General features: G+C 39.8%; 1 protein-coding gene across 2 annotated transcripts in view; it reads right to left on the bottom strand.

The window, feature by feature from the left end:
* The window catches only part of NRP1 (neuropilin 1), a 229,333-nt gene that overhangs the window by 30,903 nt on the left and 183,955 nt on the right, over positions 1 to 14,475 (bottom strand). For both annotated transcript variants that reach the window (XM_086941540.1, XM_086941541.1), the window contains exons 10-12: positions 10,458 to 10,792; positions 3,580 to 3,724; positions 382 to 495 (exon numbers count right to left, since the gene is read on the bottom strand). In XM_086941540.1, the coding sequence (XP_086797666.1) occupies positions 382 to 495; positions 3,580 to 3,724; positions 10,458 to 10,792 (594 nt within the window). The remainder of the gene's footprint in view (positions 1 to 381; positions 496 to 3,579; positions 3,725 to 10,457; positions 10,793 to 14,475) is intronic.

Here is a 14,475-nt window from a genome sequence, read left to right as displayed (position 1 = left end):
AGTGCAGTCGGGGGAGAACTTCGCAAAAAAATAATAGGCCTGTCCTATCTTTTTATGTTGCAGAGTTCTCCGCCCCAAATGCAGATCCTCCACAGATGCAGACTTACTATTAACTCATAGTTTGTAAATATCAAAAAAATCGTTATCTTACAAACAGTTTAAGTTTACCTTTGTGAATCAGGCCCACATACTCTAGAATTCTGCTTATCTATGATGCTGATTGAAAACATAGATTTGATGGAGACGTACAGCCAATGATTCGAGTATCATTCACACATGCGCGCCTATTGCTAAAGGAAAGGGTGGACAGGCGATCTGCTTGCAAATGGTGCTGGCTTGACTAAACAAGAAGGCTGTATGGAATGAGGATGATTTTAGCACCTGCGGGTTGGTTGTCATCACCTGTGCCACTATGACAGTCATCATGCAATGACAGATCGTCGTCGCAGTCGTCGAAGTTCTTGACATCCGTTACAGTGGGAATCGATGTTGGGGCTGAAAGAAAAAAGAAGGTGGTTTGCCTTTTCGGATGCAGTATACAGTTCCACTCTCTTCACTGCAAATATCATTTGAGGTACATGCATTTTGCTCTACCTCTGTAAAATGTTTCATGTGCAGTCGATGCACCTAATACGTTTTGAAATGTTTCAGGTATAACGTTGCATGGTCTGAGGCCAGCAGTCAGATGTTGAATTTATACTAGCATATACTGAATATGCTAAGGTGCAGGTGCAGACCTTAGTCCTGTATCTTACACCTGCTTCCTGCTGTCAGTGTGGAATGGCTCTGGCATGCTTATTGTCCTGGAAAGTTCTCTTTCTTTTCCCCAAATACCTCCTGTCACTCAATGCCTTGCACTGAGATCCTAATTGAGACACAATGTCAACAGCTTTCTATCCTTTCTCCTCAGCCCACGGTTGATCAGCCTTATTGATTTAATATCCTGCGCTCCTTATTAATGCTAGCCAGAATTATGCTGCAGCCTTTGTAAGTAATGATCTAAATCAATAAGGCCAGCTTTTTAACAAATAACACTAACAGGGAACAATTAGTTTCTCATGAGATCAGCAGAAGATCAAAATTGTACGCTAGCTGCCATGTATTTATATCGGGGATGTGTAAGAGCGCAGCATTCTGCAAGCTAAAGGTGTGTATCAAAGCTTGCGCTACAAAATTTGTTGCAGTGAATAAACATGTCAAATAGAAAAGGACAGGTTGTTTAATATTGCAATACATGTCTGACTCAGAAAATTCAGAGGTAAACAGTCACACCTTTTTTTCATGTAGGCTAATAATAGGCGCAAATTTCTGTTATTCTGTGACTTTTGCATAAACCTTAGAGTACTCATATGCATAACTATTTTTGCATATGCAAATAGGGTACAAATGTCAAAAATGTCACAAAAAGTACCTCCTTCCACAGTGCCCACATCAACTTAAGGGATCATCCCTCCCAAAGCCTCCTCAAAAATACTTTGACTCTTGGCCCTCAGAAGTAGAAAAGGCCAGAGTATCAACGAGTATATTAAGGATATCAAATTGCTGGGAGTGGTGCAGTTTTAACTTTACCCACAAAGTTGGGAGAAGTCGAGAACTTTGCCCTTGGGAAAATTGGGGGAAGTTTCCTACTACACCCAAGTAAGTGAAGCTAAACCTACCCTAGTCACCGCAAGGCATGATTACATGCCATAGGATGTCCTGTATTTGGCGTGATATCCTATGGATGGAAATCCTGACACTCAAGGATTGGACGGCTCTTCCGCCACAACCCTTTTAACAAGTATGAGGAGAGGAGGAGGAAATACAAAGCAGGGGTTTAGGAAAACAGAGGACAGATTTGGTGGTGGTGGGTCTTTACAGTGTTAAGAGGTGAAACAATATTTTTATGGATGAATTTCTTCTGAAAGATGTTAAACTTGTCCTTCTTTGGGTTTGCAGAAGGAAGCACACAGCTTCCACTTCCCTTTTTTATGAGGACAAGGGCAATTCTGAAACAGTGAATTCAGACATGGGCAGAGACAAAACTCTAAATACTGGAAGACATAACTTTTACTAAGACCAATACTAAGCAGGCAGGTTTCTATGTGGAGGTGACTGGTTTACACAGCCATAGATTTGCTAGAAAAAGTAAAAGTCTATGCAACACTATATCAATGTAAATCTTATTAATTGAGCCAAATGACAAAAATAATGCATCATTGATACCATGTACCATGATTGTAGGATATATTGTGCCAGAAGAAGGCCTGACAATGTGCCTAAACGTAAAGCAATAAGTACGTTTCTTCTGTAAGTAAAACAAACATTATACTTTATTACTTTTCCTATAGTAAGCGATGTTTGTCTGTTTATAGCAGTGATCCATTTGTTTTAAAACAGTGCAGTATAATTTCGATGAGCTTGTTTTGCCATAACGATTTAATTCTGTAGTAGAATATAATCATCGGTAATTGTCTATAAACAATCCCCACATTAACTGCAGCTTCTAGCTTATAATAAGTTAAAGGGGAACTAGGATGCACAATTTATCTGGAAATGTAATAAGAAATGTAGGTGTACAGAAACATACAAATTACAAGCTTGTGATATAAATGGACGTTTGCAGAGATATCACTGGACCAACCATAACTAAGAATATAGGGCCAGATGTATCAACATTGTATTTTGTGAGTATTTAATAGCAAATGTTACCGATACGCTATGATGGACTCACAAAATGTAATGTATGTAGGTTTCGCCATTAAAATTGTGATTTCTACATATTCCTTAAAAGCGAATTGCAAATTGCGATTTGCTGTTAAGGAATGCCTTCCCATTCACTCCTATGGGCTCAGAGGCCCATAGGAATTAATAGGATTGTACTCGCAATTTGCGAGTATCAAATAGGTACTCGCAAATTGCACATGCAATTTCAATGGTGCAAGGGGGCCAAAAGGCCATCCTGATGCACCCCCCAAAAAAGTAAGTATGCACATGTGGCTCACATACATGCCCTAAGGGCATGTGTGTACGCCACATGGCACTTTGAAAAATGCAAAAATGTTCATTTTTCTAGGAATTTGCAAATTACCACCAACTTGAAGTTGGTGGTAATTTGCGATTCCTAAATGCAAATTTACAATTTGTGATTGATACATGAATTGCATTTAGGGAATCACAAAGTGCAATTCCCTAACTGCATTTGCAATTTAGGTAATCGCAAAAAAGTGTGATTACCCATATTGCAAATGCCAAGAGTTTGATACATTGCAAAAAGCATTTTTGCATTCACAAACAGCCGATTCTGCGAATGTTTCCATTTGCAAATGCAAAAGGCATTGATACATCTAGCCCCTAGCCCTTTTTATCTCCAAACCTTGTGCCTGGTCTCTGAATATGCTGTGGAAACCATGTCACATTCTTAACAACATGAGTTGGTGATAGTTAACCTGGACTTTAAAAATACTCAAAAGCAGTTCAAACCAAGCTCTGCTACCTCCTTGTGACAAATATACGTAAACCCTAACCACTGAAAATGTATTGTGCATGCTTTATCACAAAAAACATTGAGTGACAATCAATGTCTAGAATTGAGGTTACCTTCAATTTCACAGCCAAGCAACTCAATTCTCAGTCCGAGTCCTGAAGGAGTGGCTCTTTCTGGAATTACCCGGATGAAACGTGTTGATAAAGGAGCAAATGTTCGTAGCTCTGGTGTATCGTAGTTGGTGTTACCTTCAAAAGTCTGTAAAACATAGTCAGTTTTTTACATTAAGTATTCTCAATTGTGATATTCATATTTGCTTTGTACTCAGATGGTAGAGCTTGCAGAAACAGCTTTCTACATATTCTAAATATATTTTTTCAGACCATTACTATCATTACCACTCATCTCTTTCATTGAACTTACCTCAAGGGTTTACTCAAACCATCTCCGAAACTTGGATTGCCCACATTTCAAGATTAGCAGCGAAAAGGTCATTGCACTACTTCAGAAACAGATATAAAAAAGACAAGACGTAGGCTTCTCTAAGGTATCTTTCATTCTAAAAGAGACAAAGGGGGTCGGCTAGAATTTGGCAGAGTGGGAGTCCCGCCGTAAATCAGCAGTTTACCCCTTTACCAAACCAGTCGTTTGGTGGATAAACCATATGGTGCCGACAGTGGTACTACAGTAGGCTACATTGTTGGAAACCTCTGATCTGATGGAGTATCTACCACAGGACCATTAGGTCATAGTAGCACATCACTCAGCAAAGTCCAGTATCTTGAAAGAAGACAAGGCACATGCAGTTCTACCTGATGGACATCTCTAAATATGATGGGCAGTCTTCCACCAGGGAGGGAGCCATGGCCTCATGGGCTGGAGCTATCTGCCAGAGTCTAAAAGACTGAGTTATTATTATGTTACCAATGAGAGATGCTTTATTTTATTTCTAAGAGAGTGAGAATGCTGTGAGTAATCATTTATTCAATATCAGTCCTCTGTAAATCATTGTCTTTTTCCAGAACATGGTGGAGCACAGCCTCTTTGAACACCCTGATTGTAGGAGTATATTCTTATAAGATAACAATTTTGGCATCCATTATGCATGTTTCTTTAACAACTAAGGAGGTATGCTTAAGGTGTGGGTGGATGATGGGGAGACTGGGCAATTGGTAGCCATTATTTACTGGTAGCATGTGGCTAACAAGACTAAGATTACCCATTGCCAATCACATCCCCATGCATAGACACACAAGTCTGCTGCTCCTCTCTATCTGATGTTTGTGCTTCATACTTCTATGGCAGTCAACACATGCATTGTGAGCCTTGTGTGAGTCTGAGTCAATCTCAGTATCACACAGAGAGTGCTAATTGATATATGGTATGCCATCTCTCTGGTACATTCTACCAAATCTGGTTGTTTCTGTTTTATGGCCACGGTCTTCTTATTTACTTTCATTCTGTGTCTCCCATTCATTTATTTTGTCAGTAACTTGAGTAAAAACTTCTACATTTTATAGATAAAGTAGTTTGGGTAGTTGTTGTACAGTACACAGACAGTGGTGGTGGTGATATAAACACCCTACAAACTCTTTTTAAATACATTAAACCCCACCAGAGTTTCCTCTGTATAATCATGGCCCTTTTGTTGCTGGAAGAGGTGCTCTTTTATCCTGCTTTCTTCCAATGCTCAACACTCACACACTCACACTCAATATTCATACTCCTGGAGATTATGAGTTGAACTTCTCTTTGTAGATACATGCAGGTTGATCTCACCTGCAATTGTCAATTCTTGGCTTGGAAGCGTTATGACTTCCGTGTCAGATTTGACAGACTGGGTATTTATGCACAAGCAGAGTACACTGTCTTACACACAGCAGTTGACGTTACACTTTTTGATAGGCAATGGTTGAATGTTGGGAAATCATTCTCAGGCCAAATAAACTGTCACAAGAGGCCGCGCTTCAGGTCGCATGATGACAGCATGGTCAGAGGGTGTAATTGGGAAAGGAGGCACGGGCCATTGAAACCCTTACAGGGCACCTCCATCCCACTCTACCCCAGAGGAAAGCAGTTGAGCGTGGAATGGGTTATTTTATGAGAGACACATTACGTAAATGATTGAAAACACCACTGCAGGTGCCTAACACCTTCTATGCTCATGACGAGCTCAGCTCATCATGAGGCACGGTGCTCGTGTGCTCATGACGAGCTGAGCTCGTCATGAGCCGTGGAACGCTCACACGCAGGGATAATTCCCCTGCTGTGCTGAACGTTCCACGGAAACGGGTGTGGTCATGACGAGCTGAACTCATCATGAGCACGGGGGCCCTGTGCGCGCCCCCCAGCACAGCAGAGGAATTACCCCCACTGCGAAGGGGTTAACTAGAGATTGATGGTTTATTTAGTAGATTCTTTCTTCCTGATTCTAAAAGAAGCTCTCACCACAACAAGCTCTGCCTCAGTGCCTCTTGTTATGTACTTCCTGGCGTGTTTAGGCACTGATATTTTTCCCACTGCCAGGGCTGGTGCACGGATATTTGCTCCCCTCCATGAAATCCCATTTCGCTGCCCCTCTGGCTGGTAAAGAGACATGTTTGCTATGAGTAGAGAAAGTCTTGCACCTCAGATGGTACCATCCTAGGCTATTATTGCCTTACTTTAGAACAGACTCTCTCTGGTACATTGATTTACATTTTTTGCGCCGATTTTATTATTTAGAGACAATTCAGCAGGCTGCAAACTGCATCAGTATGTATTGGCAATGCATGTTTTCATAAATAACCCTTACTAAATCCCAGTTCAAGAGATCGAGTGGCATACTGACTGGCTTACAGCAGCAGATCAGTATCACCTACTTACAAAGAATTTGATCTTTAAACACATCTAGATCTTTAAACAAACCCCTTATACTAACTAAGCTACCAGCTATCTAAAAAACAAGTGTTTCCCAGGAAGGTAATGCTTGTTTAAGCAGAAACACTAAGGCTTCAAGCCGGTATCAACAACATGAGTTTACAATAATTACAAATCCCGCCCCTTGCATAACACCATGATACACTTAGCTCACGTGGTACTAATGTATTTGCAGTTCGCTTCAAACATAAGAAGCAATATTTTACTGTATCTGTCTAAAATATCCTAACAGATTTGTTTTTTTTTTTTAAAGAACTCTTTTGTATTCCAAAGTCAAGCTGCATTGATTATAGGAAAATTAAATTATTTCTAAATGGTCTGGCATCAATGTCCAGGATGTATCTAACTCATTTATTACATTTTTCTGTTATTATATTTTAAATCGTTTTGAAGGCTTATAATGTTTTACAATGTGAGATTTAAAATGGTTTAATCTCTGAAGTGAATACACACTGTACATGAAAGAGAGCAGGCGGGCTCCATGTTTTATGCAGCAGACATGTTTTTCAACTAGATTATTCTCATTTCATATCTGGCCAATTGCCTGGATTCAATCACCGACCACAGTACAGCTATTACTTGATATAAAAAACATACGCGGAATGTGCATCTAAAATTTAATGGAAGTGTTCTGAATGTTGCCAAAGTACCACTTTTTAGGATATTAATGCAATTGTAGGTTTACATATTTCATCGTCATTTGCATGGACATCAGTTACACTAATCACCTTTCATATGTACATCATTTCACTGAGCCCTCATGCACAGACAGATTAGTGAATGGAGGAATTTGTATGCCACCTGTGAAATACCTAAAAATGTAAGCTCTGTAAACCCATTTCCAGAGCCAAAACAAATCCCAGTATAATGATGTAAACACATGCAAGTGTCACGAGGCATGCACAAGCATATCCTATAATGTGATGGCCATTTTTTTACATTTCCAATTCCAAGAAGCTAAATGCCTTTGGAGTGGTAAACTAAAAAAACAAACAAATATTTATTGCAGCTGATGGGCCCTCTTGAAAGTTTTATTTTTTTAAATGAAAGAATAAGAAACAAAGGGACGGGCAGGGGGCTCGGAGGAGAGATGGTGTAGCTGGGAGGTATAAGGGGGTTGCAAGTAAACAGATGGACGAGTGGCGCAGTGAATAGAGGGACCCCTTGGGAAGCAACATAGGTCACTTGAATTTACCTTCGACACAGACCTCACCTTCATAGAACATATCCACAGGAAGACCAGAACAACTTATATCAGCTTTCCCTCTTGGAAAATGAGAAACTCTTCCTAACCTCACACCTGGATGCAGGCCACCCTCTGCTCATGGTTTAACAGATATTACTCTGGTAGCCCTCAAAGATATACTAAGCGCCACAGCATGTCTCATAAAGGACTTGAGGAAATTCAAGGGCAACACCCCAATACTGAAGGAATTATAGTGCCTACCCATACAGGTACACACCGCCTTCAAGACAAGCTGCATCACAAATAAGGCCATCAGAAAGTATCCCATTCCATACCTGGCCAGTAAATAAACCATTTTATGAGTACAAGTACAGCACCATACCAGGGACAAGCACACCTCGAGAATGTAGATACAAATTTAAAAGAATATAACACAAGAATAGCAAGTATACCCCCTCTACGGTCCTAGGATATCGAATTATTGCCCTACTGACTTTAGAACTGCTTCAACCCTTGGAAGAATCTGAAAACTCTCCTCGCGGATCACTCTCCAACCAAACACTTGGAAAGCTCTTGTCACCAGCCTCTCACAATATAGCTTGACTTGTTTTGCCATTGTTTAGTGCCCCATTGCTTCCTAGCTAGGATTGTGCTATATAAAACATACTACATACATAAGTGCAAGCGCAGATATTTGGCTATCCCTTTCAGAAGTGGCCTATTGTTTTGTGCTCAAGGCACAGGTTCTGTCCTGAAATATAAGAAAGGTTTTATTTTCATGGGTTTGGCCTTTGCCTTTTGGATTGTGCATATACAGCAGGATGGGGGCCATGGTTAAGACTGATTTGCAGATGGCTGGGTTTAAACTGGAATGGTATGAGGAACAAACAAATGAAGGATTTAGGCCCAGATCTCTGCACTAGGGTGAATGTTTGACATTGTTCAACATTTTGTCCATCAATTGTTCTTTTTGCATTTGTCAACCTGAGTGGGACAGGTATATCCAGACGTGGGTCCCTTGCTCTCCATGCAACTGTAGTCAAGCTAGCCTGGCAGATGAGGGGTGAAACCCAGAAATTGGTCCAAGGATGCTTCTTTCAAGTCCATGGAGAATCTGGCCTGGCAGTTCGGGCTGGAGTGTTCCCATGGGGAACAGGGTCAAAACTAATTTGCATATGGCTGAGTTTTAACTGGAATGGCATGGGGAGCGGAAAAACAATGGATTTAGGCCCAGATCTCTGTACTGGGGAGAATGTTTGACATTATTCAACATTTTGTCCATCAATTGCTCTTTTTGCATATACAGCAAGAATGTGCGATTTCTTGTTTACTCATTCTGTTGGTTGACTTAGAATCTTCTCAGAGTACAAAGATTCAGCACGTACATGTAACCATTCAAACTTTTCTCAGTTATTAAAACATGTAGGTAGTGATTTTATTTCTTTTCTCCAATAGTAGGTGTGACTTAGTCTTAGAAATTTAGGAGTATGTCAGACTTAAGTCAGAAGTAAGCCATACTTATTCAGACAAAAATGGTTGAAATCATGACCACTGTCTTCAAAATTATCACTAACAGCTTTCTTACAGCTAAACATCTTTGATTGACATTTGTTCGTTAGTATGAAGATACATTCAGAGACACCAACAAAAGTGGCCTGGGTAATACTTAAAAAACTCCTCTCAAATGTTGTAATAACCAGTGATCGTACAAGGTAATCATATAGCAAAGAGCTGGTAAATGCTTCAACGCTTTACATGTTGTGCATTATAAAAGAGCCTTCTCCCATAAACGTTTGCACTCCTCATAACCCTCAAAAGTGCTTTGCACAGAACTTTCACCTAACATCAAGGGATCCATAGAAGGTGCAGTAGGTAAAGGTGAATGAGGTAGCATCCTGGGTTTGCCGTAAAACATTCAAAGAAAAGCTCAGAATAATCCTGAGGTCTAAATGAAGCTACATTTAAATGTGGCTTTTACCTGCCAAAGTGAGACATCGTCTAAGAATGTTTGCAGATGTTTTTCTAAACTGCATAGGATTCACTTGTATAATTTAATATAAAAGGTTTGGGTAGAAGGAAGAAACAATGATGGAACGCATTATGCATTTCCACTCTCACTTTATATAGTCTCTCCTCTTTAAAAGAAGAGCCTACATACAGCTTTTGTTAGCCTTTATTCGATCCCCAAATGGCAGTTAGGAACTTATGGAAAGATGCAGAAAAATGGGCAAACGTGGACATACTGTCTGAGCGTTTAGTTGTGTATGGGATGCACTATCACTTACAACTGCAGAAACTCTAGAAGATGGACAAATTGTTCCAGTCTTTAGTGTTGCCTAGTGGATGGGTAGTGTCTGGTCATTGCATTATATTGCCATTCCATGTGTGCCTTAAGACTGTTTCATTAAATATAATGACTGTTTTGTATAATATCATATTCACATATAAATATTTCCTGAGCATATAGGAACTGTATTATATGACATGTAATGTTATGTATTTATTCTGATAATAAAACTTCAAGTCGGTGTATTTGTTTGGGCTGATTTAGCCTTGTCTGAATGAGTTGTAGGATAGGTCTTACATTTTTTTCACCTCCACCTTCTGGAGGAAGACATTTCCCATCATAAACAACTATGTACATTTGCAAACTATATTTTTATTTTTGTACTCCTAGAAAGCTTACCAGATATGCATGACAAAGTGATGTATTCAAACCATGGTGATTAACTGCAACATCCCTTTCAGGCTCTGAATCTTTGTGTCCAGTTGAACATGTTATTTAAAGTGACTAAATACACGAACACTTTTCAAAATCATTATTTTCAGCTTGTGATAGCCCGAACAATGTTGTGCATCTTGAACATATTTAAATGTTCTTCCTACCTTTGGCCTCTTTCTGGTCGCATCCATGATCATGCTCCAGTCGGATCCGTTGTTGCTGTATCCGATCTTGAATTTCCTCATGAACACCTTGTTTTCTCTGTGCTTGCCCCCCTGGATAATTATTCCTCTCACAATTTTCTCTTCACTCAGGTCTACTTGCAGCCACTCCTGCGCATACGGGTGGTTAGTGGTGGGTGGCAGCGCCCAGCCCGATCTGCTGGTAATGAGGCGAGCGTTTTCAGGAACCCAGTTTCGATCAACTTTGCTTGAGGCGGTAATCTGGGCATCGGAAATAAGGCCTGAAACCATTCCGAGCATTCCAGAGCAAGGGTAGTCTACAAAGATGGAAAACACATGTAAAAGAAAGCTCTGAAGAATACACACTTCATTAAATCATAAATCATCCAAAATGCATATCGTTTTTAAGCCTTTCACAGGAAATACTTAAAATTACAAGAACTGGAGTAATGGGTCTTCTAGAAATCGCCCCAATAGCCTAATCTGAATTTGGTGAGTGAACTACTCTTTGTTTGTGGTGCAGTAATCTTTGCAGCAAGGCCTGACAGGAACGGGCAACTCTGAATTGAATGTTACTATAAAATGTTCAAACAAAAAACGTCCCATTTCACTGGTCGATTTATCACTCAACTGGGCATAATCTGGACCCCCGATTTATGTAATCCAACATCGTGATTGATGGTTGTGCATTTTTCTGATGGCACCAATCTAACATATTTCAATGTGAGGTTGTGTACTCTATCAATATCAATACCCTTCCAGGTGTTATGTGCCGTAATGGTGTATGCCACAGTTTCAAAAATGAAAACTACTGCTGCACAATCCTTCATATACTCTGGCAACCTGAGTGAAATTTGTGACTATTCCTTATACTTTTTGAGCACCATCACTAAAGTTCCATGTGCATATTTTTTTTCCACCCACTCATAATTTGAAAGATTACACTGGGCAATTGTCAAGCTACACTGTACAGTAGAATGTGGAACTCCGCTGCATCCTTTGGTGGAGTCTCGGACTCCGAGTGGGGCAGTTGTTGCCTGGGGGCTCTGCTAATGGTTGTGTGGTCCTGTTGAATTTGTACTGGAAGCAATAAAGCCTATCCATGGACATCTGCTGCATCCTGCCTTTCCTTAAGGTGTAACTTAACGTTAGCGCAATACATCCACATGGGTTCAGGTGTTTCAAGACACAACAGGAAGATTCCATAAGTTCAATGGATACAGTGAAGGAAGGACATAGGAATATGCGTCCAGAAGTCATAGAATTGCCACCAAGAGCTCTCAGGCTAAACCAGAGAATAAAGATTCACATTTAAAATGTTATGGATGTGGCAGCACTAAGTATAGTTCTAATACCCCAGGTTATGATGCCAGGAATGCTACATGCAAGAAGTGTAGTAAAAGGGGGCCTTATGCAAGAGTATGTAGAAGTGAAAAGGTGCATATGGTGGAGGAACCTCCTGAAGTAGGGAACAAAGTAGTTTTGAGTGTATCAGAAAAGAGGGGTGAGGTTGATGGTGGTCGTTTGAAAATCCCAGAGGATGTGAATGTTGTTGGTGGTAAAACGTTTACAGCTTTGATATACTAGGTTCTCGCTCCGCCATGGTTGGTGTCCCACAGTGGAGTTTCACATTCTACTATGTGGTATAGCTTGACAAGTACCCCGTTGGGTAATTGTCAAGCTATACCACTCAGTAGGATGTGGCACTCCGCTGACTCTTTGGGTAGAGTCGAGGATTCCAAGTGAGATAGTTGTCGCATGGAAGCCTCTGCTAATGGTTGTGTTGTTGTTTTAGGTTTGTACTTGAAGGAATAAGGCCTGTTCATGGACATATGCTGCATCCTGTCTTTCCTTAACATACACTTTAACATCCTCGAAAAAGTATCATTCAGGCAATCATTATGGCAAGAGTTTATTATTGTAATTTGAGAAATTTTAAGGCAATAAGCAAAGTGGGCAATTGCCCAGAGCCCCCAGCTTCCAAGGTCCCCCCTCCCCATGAAAGTTATTTTTATCTCTATATGAAACTATGTCCTTAACTTAACCTCTTCAGTTCTGTTTGCCCACATGTATCTCAAATTATGTTTCTCTCTACCTAGTGTCTTCTCAAGAATTTTAGGACCCTTGCCAAGACATATTTAGCTGTTTATCTTTCACCCCATTTCTGGTAATGTAGTGCATAATTCAATACTGTTTGTCATCTTGTAGTCTTCAATGAACAGGAAATGAGTAAAGGGGCCCCAAAATTACTTAAGATGACACTGTTGTAACCCTATTTACAACTCCCTGTCTGCGTTACTCAATGCCTCCAAGTGTCGCAAAATGATGATGTTCATCTCCTTTTGGGGCTTCCCGCCAATTTTGCCATTACAAGATGATTAGGACATTTTCTTTGGTCTCCTGTAGCCAAGTAATCCATATTAAGGATGACCTGTTGCGCCACAAGGCTACTACTTTATAAAGACAACAGACGCTGCCCTGCAAACCTCTTGAAAATGGAGAGATCCACATTATTTTCACAACACTCCCCCAAGGAAATAATGTTAACAAAAAACTCTGATGAAATCATAGAGTAAGCGTTTTTAAAAGAACCTTCCTCTCAATAGATGACGAAACAAGCTAAGGAGCCATGCTCATTCATATGTTTTAACAGTTCATTATAAAATAATTTGAATGCATAGAAGGAATATGACGGTTTGAAAGTATTAAATGGCTGTGATAAACATGAGGAAATAGTGTTTAAGCGGTACTAAAATATACGCAAATCCGCCAAAAAGTGTACATCAGTGAAACAAGGTCTCAGCCTGAATAGTTCGCAAAAAACTGGGGAGAAGAATGCACACTAATCTGTTTCTGTAGATAGCAAAATAGAGATTTAAGGAGAAGTAGAAATTCTGTTTATAAAATTGATTTGATAAAAGTAATCAAAATTGGAAAAAAAATAGCATGACAACCCCGACTCACTAGTAAGACAGAGAAGTTACAATGACTTTGAGGTATTACAGATAATTCTTCTTTTTTTAGAAACCTTGAGACTGGCCTGTTTATGAATAACTATTTACCTGTTTAACTTTAAGGGACATCCTATTAGTGGGCTGCAAAAGTGGTTTTCATTCATTCATTTGAAGGTATAATTTAGTATGTAGTGTTGGGTCCTTACCAGCCTTACTCACAATGCCTTTTAGTTTCCTGGTATAAGTCAAACTTGAGCATCTTTGCTCTTAAATCCCTCCCAAACAGTGGTTAATTTGAGCCAGTGGTTTGTGGTGCTCGGCAGCAGCACTTAATTTTCAACAGCACTTATGACAGCTGCCACATGGTAGCGCTCTTTGTCTAATTTAGAGACACCATACACAAAATAAAATACATTTTCTTTTGGGGATGCACAAAATAAAGCTCTGCTAGTTTCTAATAATCTTAAACAACATATTTGTGAAACAACATATATAAACAATTATCAAAATCCTAACAGGCTGGTAATGTTTTTATTTTACAAGCGGTATTCTGAGAATGTAAACACATTATTTTGTTAGCAGAGCCCTCTGCTACAAATCGGAGAAGCTTTAAAAATCCCTAGTGATGTATCTTCTGACATTTTTATAGTTTCATTGTGTAAGTCAATAATGGTATTTTTAGACCGGTCAGTAAGAGCTAAAATTGGAGCAAATAGCATTTCAACATGTTCAAGCAACTGCTCTATTTAAGAGGCCACCGCTAACTGAGTGTGCTCTCATTTTTGCATAGAAAGTAACTATCAACGTGTAACTGGTGGTAATAGCTAGTGCAAAACGTAAAAAATAGGGTAATAACATAAGGAAAATGTACGCATACACCAGTTGCTTGCATTATTCCCCATTAGATAATATTTGGGTGCAAGAGTATACCCAAAGCCGGGAGCAGGTATTGTAGTATCCATTGTTACCTCATGGGTCTCGAAGACCCAGTAAGTGTCCTGCCTCTATGGGAGTTCAGATTATGATTAATAAGAAACAAACGCAAT

The sequence above is a fragment of the Lissotriton vulgaris genome, chromosome 10 (assembly GCF_964263255.1).
Source record: "Lissotriton vulgaris chromosome 10, aLisVul1.2, whole genome shotgun sequence".
Classification (NCBI taxonomy): Eukaryota; Metazoa; Chordata; class Amphibia; order Caudata; family Salamandridae; genus Lissotriton; species Lissotriton vulgaris.
The sequence above is the reverse complement of the archived record's forward strand: the minus strand, read 5'-3'. Positions and strand labels throughout refer to the sequence as shown.